The 14,630-nt window shown below is 47.6% G+C and overlaps 1 protein-coding gene across 2 annotated transcripts in view; it reads right to left on the bottom strand.

Annotated features, from left to right (window-relative positions):
• Positions 1–3,418, bottom strand: part of Lrig1 (leucine rich repeats and immunoglobulin like domains 1) — a 126,707-nt gene extending 123,289 nt beyond the window's left edge. Inside the window, exon 1 of one of the 2 annotated variants that reach the window (XM_071618409.1) lies at positions 2,561–3,418. In XM_071618409.1, coding sequence (XP_071474510.1) covers positions 2,561–2,781 — 221 coding nt within the window. In that variant the 5' untranslated portion in view covers positions 2,782–3,418. The remainder of the gene's footprint in view (positions 1–2,560) is intronic. The other variant, XM_071618412.1, reaches the window with a different exon arrangement.
• Positions 3,419–14,630: the final 11,212 nt, after the last annotated feature.

Genomic DNA, 14,630 nt, shown 5'->3' with positions numbered 1-14,630 from the left:
TGGTTTGAGACATCTAAAAATTAGAGGGAAAACACATCTGCGTGACTCCTTTTTAATCAGAAATAAAACTGCACAGATATTTTTCAAAGGATACTGTACACTGTGTCACCCCATGTTAACCAAAAATCACACGCTGCTCAAATCTTGAGATCTAATCAGTTAACACCATAATGAATGTAATCAAGTCTCCTGAAGCTCTAAATGCCCAGTTTGGTATTTATTGATCATCAAATGTGTGAGCGTAAAAGAGTGTAATTTTCAAGGTATTTATTCAAACTGTGTGAAATGTCACTTCTAGGCAACAGAAATGCCTTTAAAACAAAAACAAAAACAGTGTGTTCTGCTCCCCAAAAGGACAAGGCAAAGTGGATCTTGTGACTACAGGAAAGTGCAAACAAGAGGACACTCTGTCCTCCCCCGGAAGTTACTGTTTGGGAGCTAAAGAGCCTTCCTCACAGTGCCTCTGACACATGGCATCGAGTCACACTTCCAACAGGTGAACATACTCAGTAAAGGAAAAACCACAACTCTCCAGGCTGCCTCAACTGAATAAAATACTACTTCAGGGCAGTACTGGGTTCTGCCTCCCAGTACCCTAGGACCCCTGATTTTTCCCTGGGTCAGTGAACTCCTCCAGGGAAGACAGTACCTAACCACAGCTAAGGGGTCCTCACCAGCTTCTGAACTGTATGGCACCTGCTTGTGGAGCAGTGTGTCTCCTGTGGGTCAAGCTAAAGATGTGCCCCCATCATGACAGACACAAGATCTTCGCCTTTAAAAAAAAAACAAAAAAACTTCTCTTCTTCCCCTCACAGTAGCCAGACTCAGTCCACGTGTTCCGTGATGGAGCCACAGGTGTTGGTTAAAACTTGTATCACCAGTTTTCTCCTTTTTAAACAGTGACTGTCATGCCTGAGGTTACAGCTGTGCCTCCCCTATGTTCTGGGAAAGATGTCCAACTATTCAACTGAGAAGTGGACTGTTCGAACAAGGCCTTTTCTGGAAGGTACTCAGAGTTCGACAGAGATGCTACTCCTGATAAATGGACAGGACTTGACTCGTGGACCGAATTTTTTAAAAGTAAAAAAAAAAAGCTATTCTATTCCACCCTATTTACAGAAATTGAATGTCTTTTTTCCCCCTGCCAAATCTCCTCTAAGAAATGACCCATCAACTCCAGATCGGTTAAAATCCTGACAGCACAGAAATGTGCTCTTTCGGGAGAAACAAACTGCTAAGATAAGTCAAGCCCCTGGCACATTCTCCTGATGCAGCATGACTCCAAAACTAATTTGCACCATTTATGGAGGAAAAACTGGAGGGTGGGCCCCACCCCACTGGATCATGAAGCACAACTGGGGCCCCAGGGAGCACACAGGAAGGATCTGGAACACAGTTCCCTAACATGCCAGTCAAGCGGAAAAGGACAAACTCTGGGTACTCCCAGATCTCTAAGAACTCTTAAAAAGCTCCCTTCCCCTGAGTACCTTCTGGAAGGGATCCCTTGACACCCCACCACCACCACAACCATCTCAAGTCACTATGGTCCTTCAGATCAGGAGGCAGCTACACACATACACTCACTAATAAATAATGCACGTGGAACACTGGAGTCCCCTTCATTCATCACCACTACAATACTAAGGAGCACCAACATCAAAGAGGTGGGAGAGGAAAAAACATATCCACAGACCTCCCCACAGAATTCTGCACTCTGCTCCAGACTTCTCCCACCCTCCATCCTCAGCCATAACACAAATATACTCACCTCCACTTTTCACTCACTCACTAACCCCACAACTGGCTCACCTCCAAGACCCTAACAACTTCTCACCTCCACACCCGGAGGACCCACACTCATGGGCCTGCAGACCCCTGTGAAATACACATGTTCACCATCAGGATCCACAATCTGCTCATGTCCATAGGCCCATGAGGCGCACTTGCTCACCTTCACAACCCTACGAGACTCACACCACCTATTGCTCACTTTCAGACCTCCAAGACCCATGCTTTCTCACTCACCTGCAAAACTTCACTGTCCACGACCGCTTTCCACCAAACCCCACCAGTCCCACTCGCTCACCTCCAAACCTCCAGGACCCATGCTGGCTCGCCTCCAAACCCCCAAGAGGTACATGCTCACCTTCAGACCTTCACGACTCAAGATCTTTTCCCCCCCTGCAAACCCCACCAGGGCCGCTCACTCACTTCCAGACTCTCAAGAGACACACACACTCCCCTTCAGAACTTCACGACCCATGATCGCCCTCCTCCAAATCCCACGGCAGGCCCACTCACCTCCAGATCCCCACGACCCACACTTGCTGAAGTCCAAACCTTCGCGATGCACGCTCGCTCACCTCCAGACCCTGACACGCGCTCTCTCTCACTGACCCCCACACACGACCTCGTCTCTGCCACCCCAAGCAAAGTCCTGCAGCCCACACAACTCCAAACACAACCAATCCAAACCCCTTCCCGGGTAAGAACCCCGGTGGCCCCGTGCCCTAGTGACAGCGCCACGGGACGCAGGGAGAGCGGAAAGGGCGGCACTCACAGGTTCCGTGTCCAGGCGGGTAGATCCCCGGGCGGCGTCGCCAGTCCGCGCCCGCTGCAGTCCAGCGAGTCCCCAACGCAAGTGCAGGCGGCCGAGCAGGGCGCCCGCTGGCCGGCTTCGGCCGACGCCGGCTTCAGCTGAAGCAGGAGCAGCAGCCACAGGAGGAGCAGGCAAGGCGAGCGGCGCGGGGCTCCGAGCGCTCCCCGGACCGGCCGCGCCATCTTGTCTGGAGCGCGCCGCGAACTCCGGGCACGGGTACCGCGAGGTCCCGGGCGGCCACAGGCGCCGGCGGTCGGCGGGGGCTCCGCTCCGCACTCGGTTCAGAGCCGGGGCATGGCCGCCGGCACAAGTTCTCTCCGCAAGTCGCAGCTCCGGCCTTCAGCGGGCCCCCGGTGCCCGGGCCGCTCCACAGCGCCCGGCGGGGGCCGCGAACCCAGCGCTCATCCGGGCCGACCGGCCCGCGCTCGCCGCGAACCCCACGGATCTGGGCAAGGGCTGCGGGGTCAGCGCCTCTCGTTCTCCCGCTGGGCTCCCCCGTTCGGCTCCGAGCCCCGGTGCACCCCAAGTGCAGCTGCTGCCGCCGCCGCCGGCCTCCGGTGGTGCAGCCGCCGCTGCTACAAGGAAGGCGCTCAGCCCCGCAGCCCCAGCGAGGCGCCGGCGGGCATCTTCCTCTGGGATGGGACGCAAAAGTTGTAGACCCGGGGCGGGACGGCTACTTGGGGCTCGCTGGGCCCCGCGCGCCTCGCTGCGCCAGCGCCACGGGCAGGGCGCGCGCCGGCAGAGTGGAACTCGCCCCGCTGCTCGGCCCCGCGAAAGCCCCGCTGCCCTCGCGGACGAACAATCAGCCGCTCGCCGCAAGCGTCCGGGCGGTCCAGCCCGGGCTGGTCCCCTAGACCCCGCCCCCGGCCTCCCGCCCGCACACACCCCCTCGGCCCGGCGCCCGGGACCGCGCGCCGGCCCACGTTGGATGCTTTGCAACAGCGCTGCTCCACGCCCCCGCCTCTGCTCATTGGCTGCCGGAGTCCACGGCGGCCAGCCTGGAGGGCTATTGGAGCGCTGGCAGGGGTCCCGCCCCTCGGCCTGCCCGGGCGCCCCGCCCCCACCCTCTTTTCCCACCCTAGGTGTGAAGGGCGGGAGAGTGGGAGGAGAAAGGGAGGGACGTCCCTCCCCTCTGCTGCCCATCCCTCCTCCTTTTATTTTTTAAAGAGGCGATGGGATTGCCCTGAGTGGCCGCACACTCCAGGGCTCAGGTGATCCTCCGGCCTCAGCCTCCAGAGAAGCTGAACTACCAGGCTCGCGCGCCTAGCACCTTCCCCGCCTCTTAAAGGAGACCTACAGGGTGTTGGTGTAGAGTGAGGTATCCGGATGCAGAGAGGAGTCCTAAAGATAGGCGCTCCAGGCCTTGGGGACAAGAGAAGTTCAGTTAGGAATGTACGGCTGGCACTTTGGAGCTCTCCAGGTTGCAGACAGGACTATGGATTGAAATCAGACTCATACCTATTTTCCAGGTCGCTTCCAGCAGCAAAGACAGATTTAAGACATATTTCCTTCTTAGTTATTTCCTTAGGGGGGTGGCTCCTTCCTCCTAGCACAGTCTGGAGCTCGTTTCTGCTCCTGACTTGTTCTTGACATCTTAAATCCCTCAATATGTCCTTGATTACCAAAATGAATGTGCACTGCAGAAACCAAATCTCAGAGGTACACCCACTGCCTTGCCCCTACTTGTGGAAATCCTCCAGACTTCGATAAAGGGGTTGCTGTCTTCTTGTTGTTGCTGAGTTTATTCTGTTTTGTTTTGTTTTAAATCAGATCTTTTAAAAGACAATTTTCAAGAAGGCATCTATCACATACTCCAAAGAAACAAAATACATGGATCAATAACAGTAACAAAAATTCTAACCTTGACTCTTACAGAGAAGAACATAGTAGCCGTGTGTAATAACAGTGCATGGAAATAAGGTTTACACACACACACACAAACTTTGTGAAAAAAGGAAGAGATTAGCACTGTAATATATAGCTGCCCCTCTGGGCGTTTTTTGGCTTGCAAGTGTCTTTCTGTCTTTCCCCAAGAGTATGCAAGTTTTTAACATAACTGCACACATTGTCAGGAAAATTAAGCAGGTTCATGTCTGTTGAAAAACATTTGCTTCAGACATTATGACTTGTGCTTTATGGAAACATGCTGGAAGAGAGGTTCCTCAGGAAGAAAAAGCAAAAAAAGTGGGGAGGGGACTTTTCCATATTCAGCACAATGTAAGGGGTTTAAGATGAATTAAATGGATTCTACCTTTCCTCAGCCATCTGAGCACTTTTTGTCTTTAAGAAAAATTGGGCCTGGACTTGGAGACTAGGTAATTGCTGATTGTGTGTGTGTGTATGTGTGTGTGTGTGTGTGTATAAATTTTCTTTCCTCCTTTTGCCTATGTTTCTTTCTTCTGGCTTATTATGATGTCAGATAATGATGTATTTCTTTCTGATTTTTGTTTTTGCACCATCTCAGCAGTGATGCCTGAAGCTATGTTCAAATATGTGTGTAAATGAATCCATATGCAATTATCAAGAAAGAGTTTCAGAAAAATGCTGCACCTGACCCATTCTGCAGAGTGCTGGAACAATGTTTTACATTTCATTTGTATTCCATGTAAACATGTACCCTCCATCTGGACAAGAAAGATATCTCTGCTTTCATATCTTTTGGTAAAAATGACCATAATAAGCCAGGCGCAGTAGTGCACACCTATAATCCCAATGGCTCAGGGAGCTGAGGCAGGAGGATTACGAGTTCACAGCCAGCCTCAGCAAAAGTGAGGCACTAAGCAATTCAGTGGGACCCTATCTCTAAATAAAATACAAAAGGGGAGTGGGGATGTGGCTCAGTGGTCGTGTGCCCCTGAATTCAATAAAAAAAAAACCCCAAAAAACCATAATAAGCAGTGGGGAAAGGTCCCAAAGTTTAACTTAATACAAATACTATTCATGACCATTTCCCTTAAATAAAACTGATCAACCCTACTCACCCCCTGAAACATGCAACACAGATAAAGTGATCTTTGAGGTCCTGACCTAAAATGATCTCTCAGGTTGGTCCCATTATGAATAGTATAAAAGTTTTTTGGGGGGGCTGGGGATGTGGCTCAAGCGGTGGCGGGCTCGCCTGGCATGCGTGAGTCCCGGGTTCGATCCTCAGCACCACATACAAACAAAGATGTTGTGTCCGCCAAAAACTAAAAAATAAATATTAAAAAATTCTCTCTCTCTCTCTCTCTCTCTCTCTCTCTCTCTCTCTCTCTCAAAAAAGTTTTTTTCAGTGCTTATGAGCGTACCTGCAAGATGTTTGAGGATCCCAGAGTTGTGGAGGATAGGATTTGAGAATCTGCAAGGTATTTGCCCACAGATCTAAAGCATCCCCTGTGGTCTGGTTACCATGCAGACAGAGAAATGGATTCCACTTGGGGGCACAGGGCGCCTAAGCCTTGGCAGTTCCTCTCTGTCTACAGCAAAGCATGAAGTCATGTCTGCTCCTCATACCATGGATGGAAGCTTGCCCACATACTAGCAACCTGTGATTGCAAAGAGAATGTGGGCTTGGAGAGCAGTGATATCCAGCTCAGGGAGAGTAATCTGTGGCCACAACCCCAAGTCAGGGAGGTGGCGACAAGGCAGACAAGTTGCTATGGGAATCCACAAAGAGCAAGGCATGGTCCTTTCAGCCCAGAGCAACAGTTGCTTTGCATGCTCTGGATCCTCATTTTCCTCTCCTGTCATCTTCATGCTTTTTGTTACTTATTCTTTGAGTGGGTCATTCAGGCAATTTACATTTTCCAGTGGGTTTTTTTTTATTGGGGGGCACTCGACCACTGAGCCACATCTCCAGCCCTTCTTATATTTTATTTAGAGACAGGGTCTCACTGAATTACTTAGAGCCTCTCTAAATTGCTGAGGCTGGCTTTGAACTCATGATCCTCCTGCCTCAGCCTCCCGAGCCTCTGGGATTATAGGCATGTGCCACCATACCCAGCTTCCACTGGGTTTTAATCTACCAGAGACCAAACCTCAGAGCGGGCATGGAATCAAATCCCCACTGAGAATCGCTGCAGGTCTCTCTTGAATATAGATGCCCTAGTAGTTCATCATCCTAACCTACGGATAGAGAGCACCCCCAAACCACCAGGAACTGGAGAGAGGAACAAATGGCAGAATAATGAGAAAGCAGGCTGATCACAGGGATTTCGTTTAAAGCACAGCTTCTGGAGGACTGGATTGAGGCAGTTAGCTAGAGTTCCAGATGGTTTCAAACAATGCTGAGATTCAGCGGTGCTTTATAGTGCTGGTAGGGATTTTACATCTTGCTCCGTACATTAAAAGAGAACTAGGGGCCAGGCACAATAGTGCCTGCCTATAGTCCTAATAGTGGGAGGCTGAGGCAGGAGGATAGCAAGTTCAAGACTAGCCTGGGCAGTTTAGCAAGGCCCTAAGTAACTTTGTGAGATCCTGTTGCAAAATAAAAATTTAAAGAAGGATTGGGGATGTTGCTCAGTGGTAAAGCACTCCTGGATTAAGTCTCCAGTGCCACCACCAGAGAGAGAGAGAGAGAGGGAGGGAGGTGGGTTTGGGAGGCTGGGAGTATAGTTCAATGCACTAGCCTTCAAGTTCCAGGCTCTGGCTTTGCACCCCTCACCCCACCAAACACACACACACACACACACACACACACACACACGCACACGCACCAGGACACCACTCAGAGGACTTGGGTTCCAGTCTGGCCATATTACCATGATACCTTTTGTCCAGTTATTTCCTTTCTGTAAGCCTCTGTTTTCTCATGTAGAAAACAAGAATAATGGTGCCTTCTGACCTGGTCCCTAAGACAGTTAAGAAAAGGTCCATTTTGGGGACTGGGACTGTAGCTCAGTGGTGGAGCACCTGCCTCGTACATGTGAGGCACTGGGTTTGATCCTCAGCACCACACAAAATAAATAAATAAGGATATTGTGTCCATCTACAACAACAAAGAAATAAAAAAAAGAAAGGACCCGTGTCTATAAAGGACACAAGAGGCATTACAGTTTAGGGCCACGCCCATCTGAGGTTTATTTTTGAGGTGTTACTGTATTTTAACTCTGGGGAAAAAAAATGAGTCCATCTATCTAGTAGAGGTGGAAAAATCTTAGAAGTTTCTTTCAACACAAAGGTTTCTTTTCTGGGAAGGTCACAAAGGGTTAATAATTACCTGTAAAACCCCTGAAGACTCTCCCTGGGTGATGACAGCCCTGCTTTGAGCCAGTCTTTTGTATCTCTCTTCCAAGGAAAATAAAACTGTGTACTCATTAACTCCTTCCTCACTATAATCCCGTCAAGGAGATGGATTGGGGGAGAAGGGAGGAGAAGAAGCTAATGAGTCCCGGAGAAGGAATATAAGGAAAAAAAAAAAAGAATTTTGAGGGCTTCTCCTCTTTGGGGGAGGAGGAGAGAGAGGTGTCTTCTTGTGCAATCCTGGTTGTTGGAATATTGGTTTCTGCCCATGCAATGCCAAACGGCAGCTGCTATGGTTCCCCAGCAAGACTGGCAGCTCAGCTGGGGACTTCACAGGCCCCCCCCCCTTCTCAGAACAGCATCAGCCAGAAACCTGTCATGTCCACCCTCCCTGATGTGATTTTGCAATTTGAACTGGTTTGCTGGAAGGATTAAAAGTTACCAAAGCTATAAGCATTTCAAAAATTCTGAGATTCTGGAAAGACACTAAGTCTAAGAGCCAGCCACCGCCCCCCCTCCCCCCACCCCGTCTCCCCAATACCCCCAAAATGACAAAGGGATGGGCTAATGATGTCATCCTTGGAGACCTCTCCTAGCACCCCCAATCTGCTGCCTTTTCAAATGTCACTTGGAAAAGCACATGAAAGAGCTGGAGTTTATGCCACACTGCCAGCAACTCAGAAGTAACACTTCGATATACGCTAAGAACAGCACATGACATAACTTAGAATAATAATCTTGGTGAAATTTTTTTTATATTTTTCAAAGAAATGTCACATCACAGCAATAGCTATCGTTGACTGAGCATTTATTATGTGTCTGTCACTTCGCTGAGTGCTTTATGTACTTTTTGTTTTTATGGAGGTAGAAGTCAAGGCCACACAAGCTAAGAAGTGACGGGGCCAAGATTCTAAGATAGGTCTGTACACACTGAAGACTCATTTTGACATTTGAAACACATGCAGTTTGGTTTGGGGGTTTGTTGTTGTTGTTATTTGGTTGGGTTTTTTTGGGGGGAGGGGGAGGGTTGATTGTTTGTTATGATAGGGCTCATTATGTTGTCCAGACTGGTCTCTAATTCCTGACCTCAACTGATCCTCCTGCCTCAGCCTCCTCAGTACTAGAATGATAGGAACTCACCACCATGCTTGGTTAGCCTTATAAATGTTGAATATGATAGTTGCTCTATTCCCACATTCGAGAAGAGAGTTTTTGATTATCTCAAGGTCACACAGGCTTAGGGATAAATAAAGTCTTAAATCAACATTCCTTGTGAAATCACAAGCACCCATGCCTTACACCCAACATATGTCTTAGGATGTGTCCCAGGATGACTCTCTCAGAGGTATCATGAGAATGGACATAATTATTTCCTTTTCTATGCCTACTAATAGATTTCCAAAATTTCCTCTATGATATTAATTATAGAGAAAAAAATGAAGATTTAAGGCTAAAAACATTAAACATATTAGCCCTACCATAAAAAGCAGCACATGTATAATAATCAGGGTTAGTAATTATTGAGCACTCACTATGTACTAGGCTAATTTCACTGAAAAAATCCTATGAGGTAGTGTGGGGAGTGTAGCTTCTTGATAGAACACTTGTCTACATTGATTTATGTGTGCAAAGTCATGGGTTCAATCCCCAACATTGAGAAAAGAATGATTTCTATGAAACTGGTATGGTAGAGAATATCTTCCTTCCTTCCTTTTTTTTTTTTTTTGTATCAAGGATTGAAACCAAGGACTATCTACCACTCACTGATCTACATTCCCAGCCCTATTTATTTATTTGTTTGTTTGTTTGTTTGTTTATTTATTTATCGTGGTGCTGGGGGATTGAACCCAGGGCCTTGGGCATGCGAGGCAAGGTACATGTGTCTGTCACTTTGCTGAGTGCTTTATGTACTTTTTGTACATAAGCTATATTCCCAGCCCATTATTATTATTATTACTATTATTTATTTATTTATTTATTTTGAGGCAGGGTATCATTAAGTTGAGGCTGGCCTCTAACTTGCAATCCTCTTGCCTCAGACTCCCAAGTGACTGAGATCATAGATGTGTGCCCCTGCGCCCTTCTGAGATTATCAGTTTTTAGATGAAGTTCCCTAGACTCTAAGGTCCATTGACTTACCCTCATCACATCCTTAGTTAGATGTTGAGTGGGAATCCAAAACCAGTGCTCATTGCTAATCTGCTCCAATCCTACACCTTTTCTTATCATTCTCGATTTCAATTCCCTTTCCTGTTTTTATCTCTCTTTCCAGACTGGCAGCTCATTTTGTTCAGAGGCTGAGTTTTAATCTGATCCTGGTATTCCCATTGTCTAGCACCGTTTCAGGCACATGATAGAAACGATTTTGCTGAATGAGCCAGTCAGCTCCTCGAGGAGGGGGACCTAAACACATCCTTGCTCCTGTATTTACTCCAGCTAACTGTTCAAATCCACGCACCTGCTGCATCAGCATCCCCAGAAACCTCTGAGCAACTGGACTCCACCGCACCACTGAATCAGAACCTGCCTTTCAGAGAGATCCCCAGATGAGTTTCTTGCATATTTAAAAGTGGAGAAGTATCAGATCATCACACAAACACCACACACACACCTCACGTAACTGTCTCCCCGTCATATAATAGACCTGCTCTTGGCATGTTATGTATTTTTATGCACTTGGGTGTATTTGCGTTTTCCATATTTCCCCCTAGCCCTTAATAAAATAATTTCAAAAATAAAAGCAAGCATGTGTTTGGCATTATTGTCCCTAAACTGAAAAGCATTCAAAACATCTGCTGCCCAGGAGATTTGGGCAAAACTCCTCTCATGCCGTTCAATGCTTTTACTAGGGGATGCATTCAGACTAATAAGAAGCATTTGTGAATTTTATGGCCTGTTATTTTTGTTTCCAAAAGGACAGTCGGGCTTATGACACATTTCAAAATTATCATAAACATACAGACAGGCACGTATTAGGTGTCTCACTGTTGTTCTTAGCCATGAATTACGTTCTTCAGATAATGGTTTAAATAGCCTTATTTCCCCGGGGGAGTTCTGACACTTTTCTTGGATTTAGATGCTATTAATCAAAGAAAAGTCTTCATCTTGTCACCAGATCCCTCCCACTCTGATCCCACCAAAATAATCACAACTCACTTTATTTTTTTGGGTAGCAGAGATTGAACCCAGGGGCGCTTAACCACTGAGCCACATTCCCAGCCTTATTTTGTATTTTATTTTGAAACAGGATCTCACTACATTGTTAAAGCCTTGCTAATTTGTTGAGGCTGGCTTTGAATTTGCGATCCTCCTGCCTCAGCCTCCTGAGCTGTTGGGATTACAGGTGTGTGCCACCGCGCCCCACTAATCTTTCTTATTTGAAGTACATTGACTGGGTATAAGATTCAGAGAACTCAGTGAGTAAATCAATAGTCTTCAAAGATGGCCACCAGCCATTTCTCCCATCAAGAGATAGAGTCTATTTTTCTTCTCTCCTGGAATCCAACTGGCCTTGTGACTTGCTGTGATCTACAGAAACTGGTAGAGGTGACACTGTGCTGGTTCTGAGCTTGGCAGCCTTGGGAGGAAGGCCCACTTCCCACCCTGAGCTGCCGTGTCAAGAAGTGCAGCCATCCTCCTAGAAATAGAGGCCTGAAGGAGTAGAGACCAAGGGGGAAAGAGAGGCCACTTGCAAGAACTCTGAGTGAGCTGGGCGCGGTGGCACACATCTGTAATCCGGAGGGGCTCTGGAGGCTGAGGCAGGAGGATAGGAGTTCAAAGCCAGCCTCAGCCACTTAGCAAGGCCCTGAGCAACTCAGCAAGACCCTGTCTCTAAATAAAATATAAAAAGGGCTGGGGATGGGGCTCAGTGGTTAAATGCCCCTGGGTTCAATCCCTGGTAGGAAAAAAAAAAAGAACATTGAATGGCCCAGCCAGCACCATAACCCCAGATATAAAACTGGAACCATTACGGATCTTTTAACCCAGTCCAGCCACCAGCTCAATGCAATTGCTCAAAAGCTCTCTGCTTTTGGTCAAGGTCTCCCTGACCTTGCCCAAATTCCTGACCAATAAAAACAGACCTGTATCAAGTCACTAAATCTGGGGGTGATAACAGAGACAAGTGTACCCAAGAGAACCTGCAATGGAACATGAGTGGATTTTTAAGAGAGGAATAAAGTCGAATCAAATGAACCTCTCACCAGTAATATCAACAAGATCAGTGTTATCAGCTGACCTTCTTGACATATTTTTCAGGGCCCTTGATTGAACGCAAAATGCCAACTACTTGATACTGCTTAAAAACCTTCTTGCGTAATAAACATTTGGGTTCTTTAGCAGACCGCAAAACTGGATTTCTTCCCCCTCCTTTGGAAATAGGTATGAGAGAAATGCAGAGCATCTGCTTATTTTGTATTTTTAGGTATGGGGAATTGAACCCAGGGGTGCTCAACCACTGAGCCCCATTCCCAGTCCTTTTTATATTTTATTTAGAGACAGGGTCTCCCTGAGTTGCTTAGGGCCTCGCTAAGTGGCTGAGGCTGGCTTTCAATTTGTGATCCTCCTGCCTCAGCCTCCTGAGCTGCTGGGATTATAGCCATGTGCCACTGTGCCCTGCTTGGGGGACTATTTTTTTTTTTAATGGAATGCTAGTCTTAAACCTGACTTTAAGATATGGAGTTTGGCCGTGTGAGCTTTGGTCGGGAGTGAGAGTGTCTCTTGAACACAGATGAGTTCAGCTACCGGGCAGATGTGTGCTTGCCTTCAAGGTCTACAGTATATAAGGTCCTTCTTCCTTAACGTGTTTTCTGATCTCCCTCTTGCCTGTTCAGAGCCCTCTCTGTGCCTGACACATGGGAGGGGCAGAGTCCTGCAGAGTACAAGACCAAGTTCACAGAGTCCTTGCCATCAGGAGTTTTGGGTGCAGCTGACTGCTAGATCCCCAGCATCTAGAACAAGGCCTGACAAATAGCAGGTGTTCCATAAAAATTGTCAAAGGAATAATCAACTGAATGAATGGACGGTTGTCTGCATGGGAATTTCATTTTCCCAACAAGAACACAAGCAGGTCACAGGAAGCAAATCACAGAATCACAGATTATTAGAAGACAAAAGGACCTCCATGATCATCTGGTATGGTGACTTTCCGTTTTTTTTTTGTTTTGTTTGTTTGTTTTAGTACTGGGGATTGAACTAAGGGGTGCTTAATCACTGAGCCACGTCCCCTGCCCTTTTTTAAATGTTTTATTTTGAGACAGGGTCTTGCTAAGTTGCTTAGGACCTGGATAAATTGCTGAGGCTGGCTTTGAACTCTCAATCCTCCTGCCTCAGCCTCCTGAGCTGCTGGGATTAGAGGTGTGGGCCACCACACCCAGCTAAGAACGGTATTGTTGAACAGGCAGGGAGGACAATTGGAGAGGGTGGGCTTCCTCAGAACCACTGAGCCTTCAACACGCTGGAGGGAAGGTTTCATGGTGCTACCATGGAGTTTACACCTGTTCTCTTCTGATTAATTCTATAGTCTTGGTGAAGTCGAAGGCAATATCATCAGCTGAAATGACAAGGAGAAAGGGTGAGGTGATGAAGGTTTCAGGAGACCTGGGAAGGTAAAAGAGAAGGCAGGTTTGGAGAGAGGGAAGCTTGGTTACTGAGGGGGTGCTCTTATCTGCAAAGACGAGGGAGGGAGGGAGGGAGAGGCTGAGAGAGGAGGGAGCTCTGGCACTCAGAAAAATGTATCAACCCTGGGTGGAGGTGAAATCACTGTAGATGATCAGCTTCCAGATCTTAGGGGTCAGGATAGTGAGAAGATCCTTTGGGCGGTTATGCAAATTATCAGGAATTAACAATGGGAAGATGATGGAAAGAACAACAGTGGAGTAAAAATCTTCAGGGATCAGCTGGGCGCAGTGGCATATGCCTGTCATCTCAGTAGCTTGGGTGGCTGAGGCTGGAGGATCATGAGTTCAAAGCCAGCCTCAGCAGCTTAGCAAGGCCCTAAGCAACTTGGTGAGACCCTGTCTCTGAATAAAATACAAAATAGGGCTGAGGATGGGGCTCAGTGGTTGAGTGCCCCTGAGTTCAATCCCTATTAACCCCCCCCCAAAAAAAATCTTCAGGGATCAGTAAATGACTGCCACAAAGCTGTGATGAGGTGTAATGAGATGGTGTGTGGTGATGGTGCTGGGGGGGGGGGCGGGGAGTATGAGTGGGAGAATCCTGAAATCATGGGATTCAGATCGGAAGGGGTTTGGGGCAAGGAGGAAGGAGAATAATCTAGAAGTGGCAATGAGGATCAAGAAAAGATCTACCCCACCTCCTGGCCCAGTAATATAAGCGGTGCAAGAGAAAAGAAGAGCCATTAGCCATTAGCTTCCCTGAAATTAAGATAAGTAGTTACTTGCCTAGATAGTCATCAAACCAGGGGCAGATAAACTTTCTCTGTAAAGGGGCAGATAGTAAATGCTCTCAGCTTTGTGGGCCATAGGTCTGTGTTGCAACTACTCTACTCTGCCTTTGTAACTCAGAAGCAGCCATATGACTATAAAAATGACGGATTGTAACTGCATTCCAATAAAACTCCATTTATAAAAAAGAAGCTGCAGGCCACATTAGGCTTGCAGGTGAAAAATCTGCTAACCCCTATCATCAAAAGCTCAGCCAGGACCGGTGTGGTGGCACACGCCTGTAATCCCAGCAGCTTGGGAGGCTGAGGCAGGAGGATCATGAGTTCAAAGCCAGCCTCAGCAATCTATTGAGGCCCTAAGCAACTCAGTGAGACCCTGTCTCTAAATAAATATACAAAATTGGGCTA

The sequence above is a fragment of the Marmota flaviventris genome, chromosome 1 (genome assembly GCF_047511675.1).
Source record: "Marmota flaviventris isolate mMarFla1 chromosome 1, mMarFla1.hap1, whole genome shotgun sequence".
Lineage (NCBI taxonomy): Eukaryota > Metazoa > Chordata > Mammalia > Rodentia > Sciuridae > Marmota > Marmota flaviventris.
Note: the sequence above shows the minus strand (reverse complement) of the source record. Positions and strands in the feature narration are given on the sequence as shown.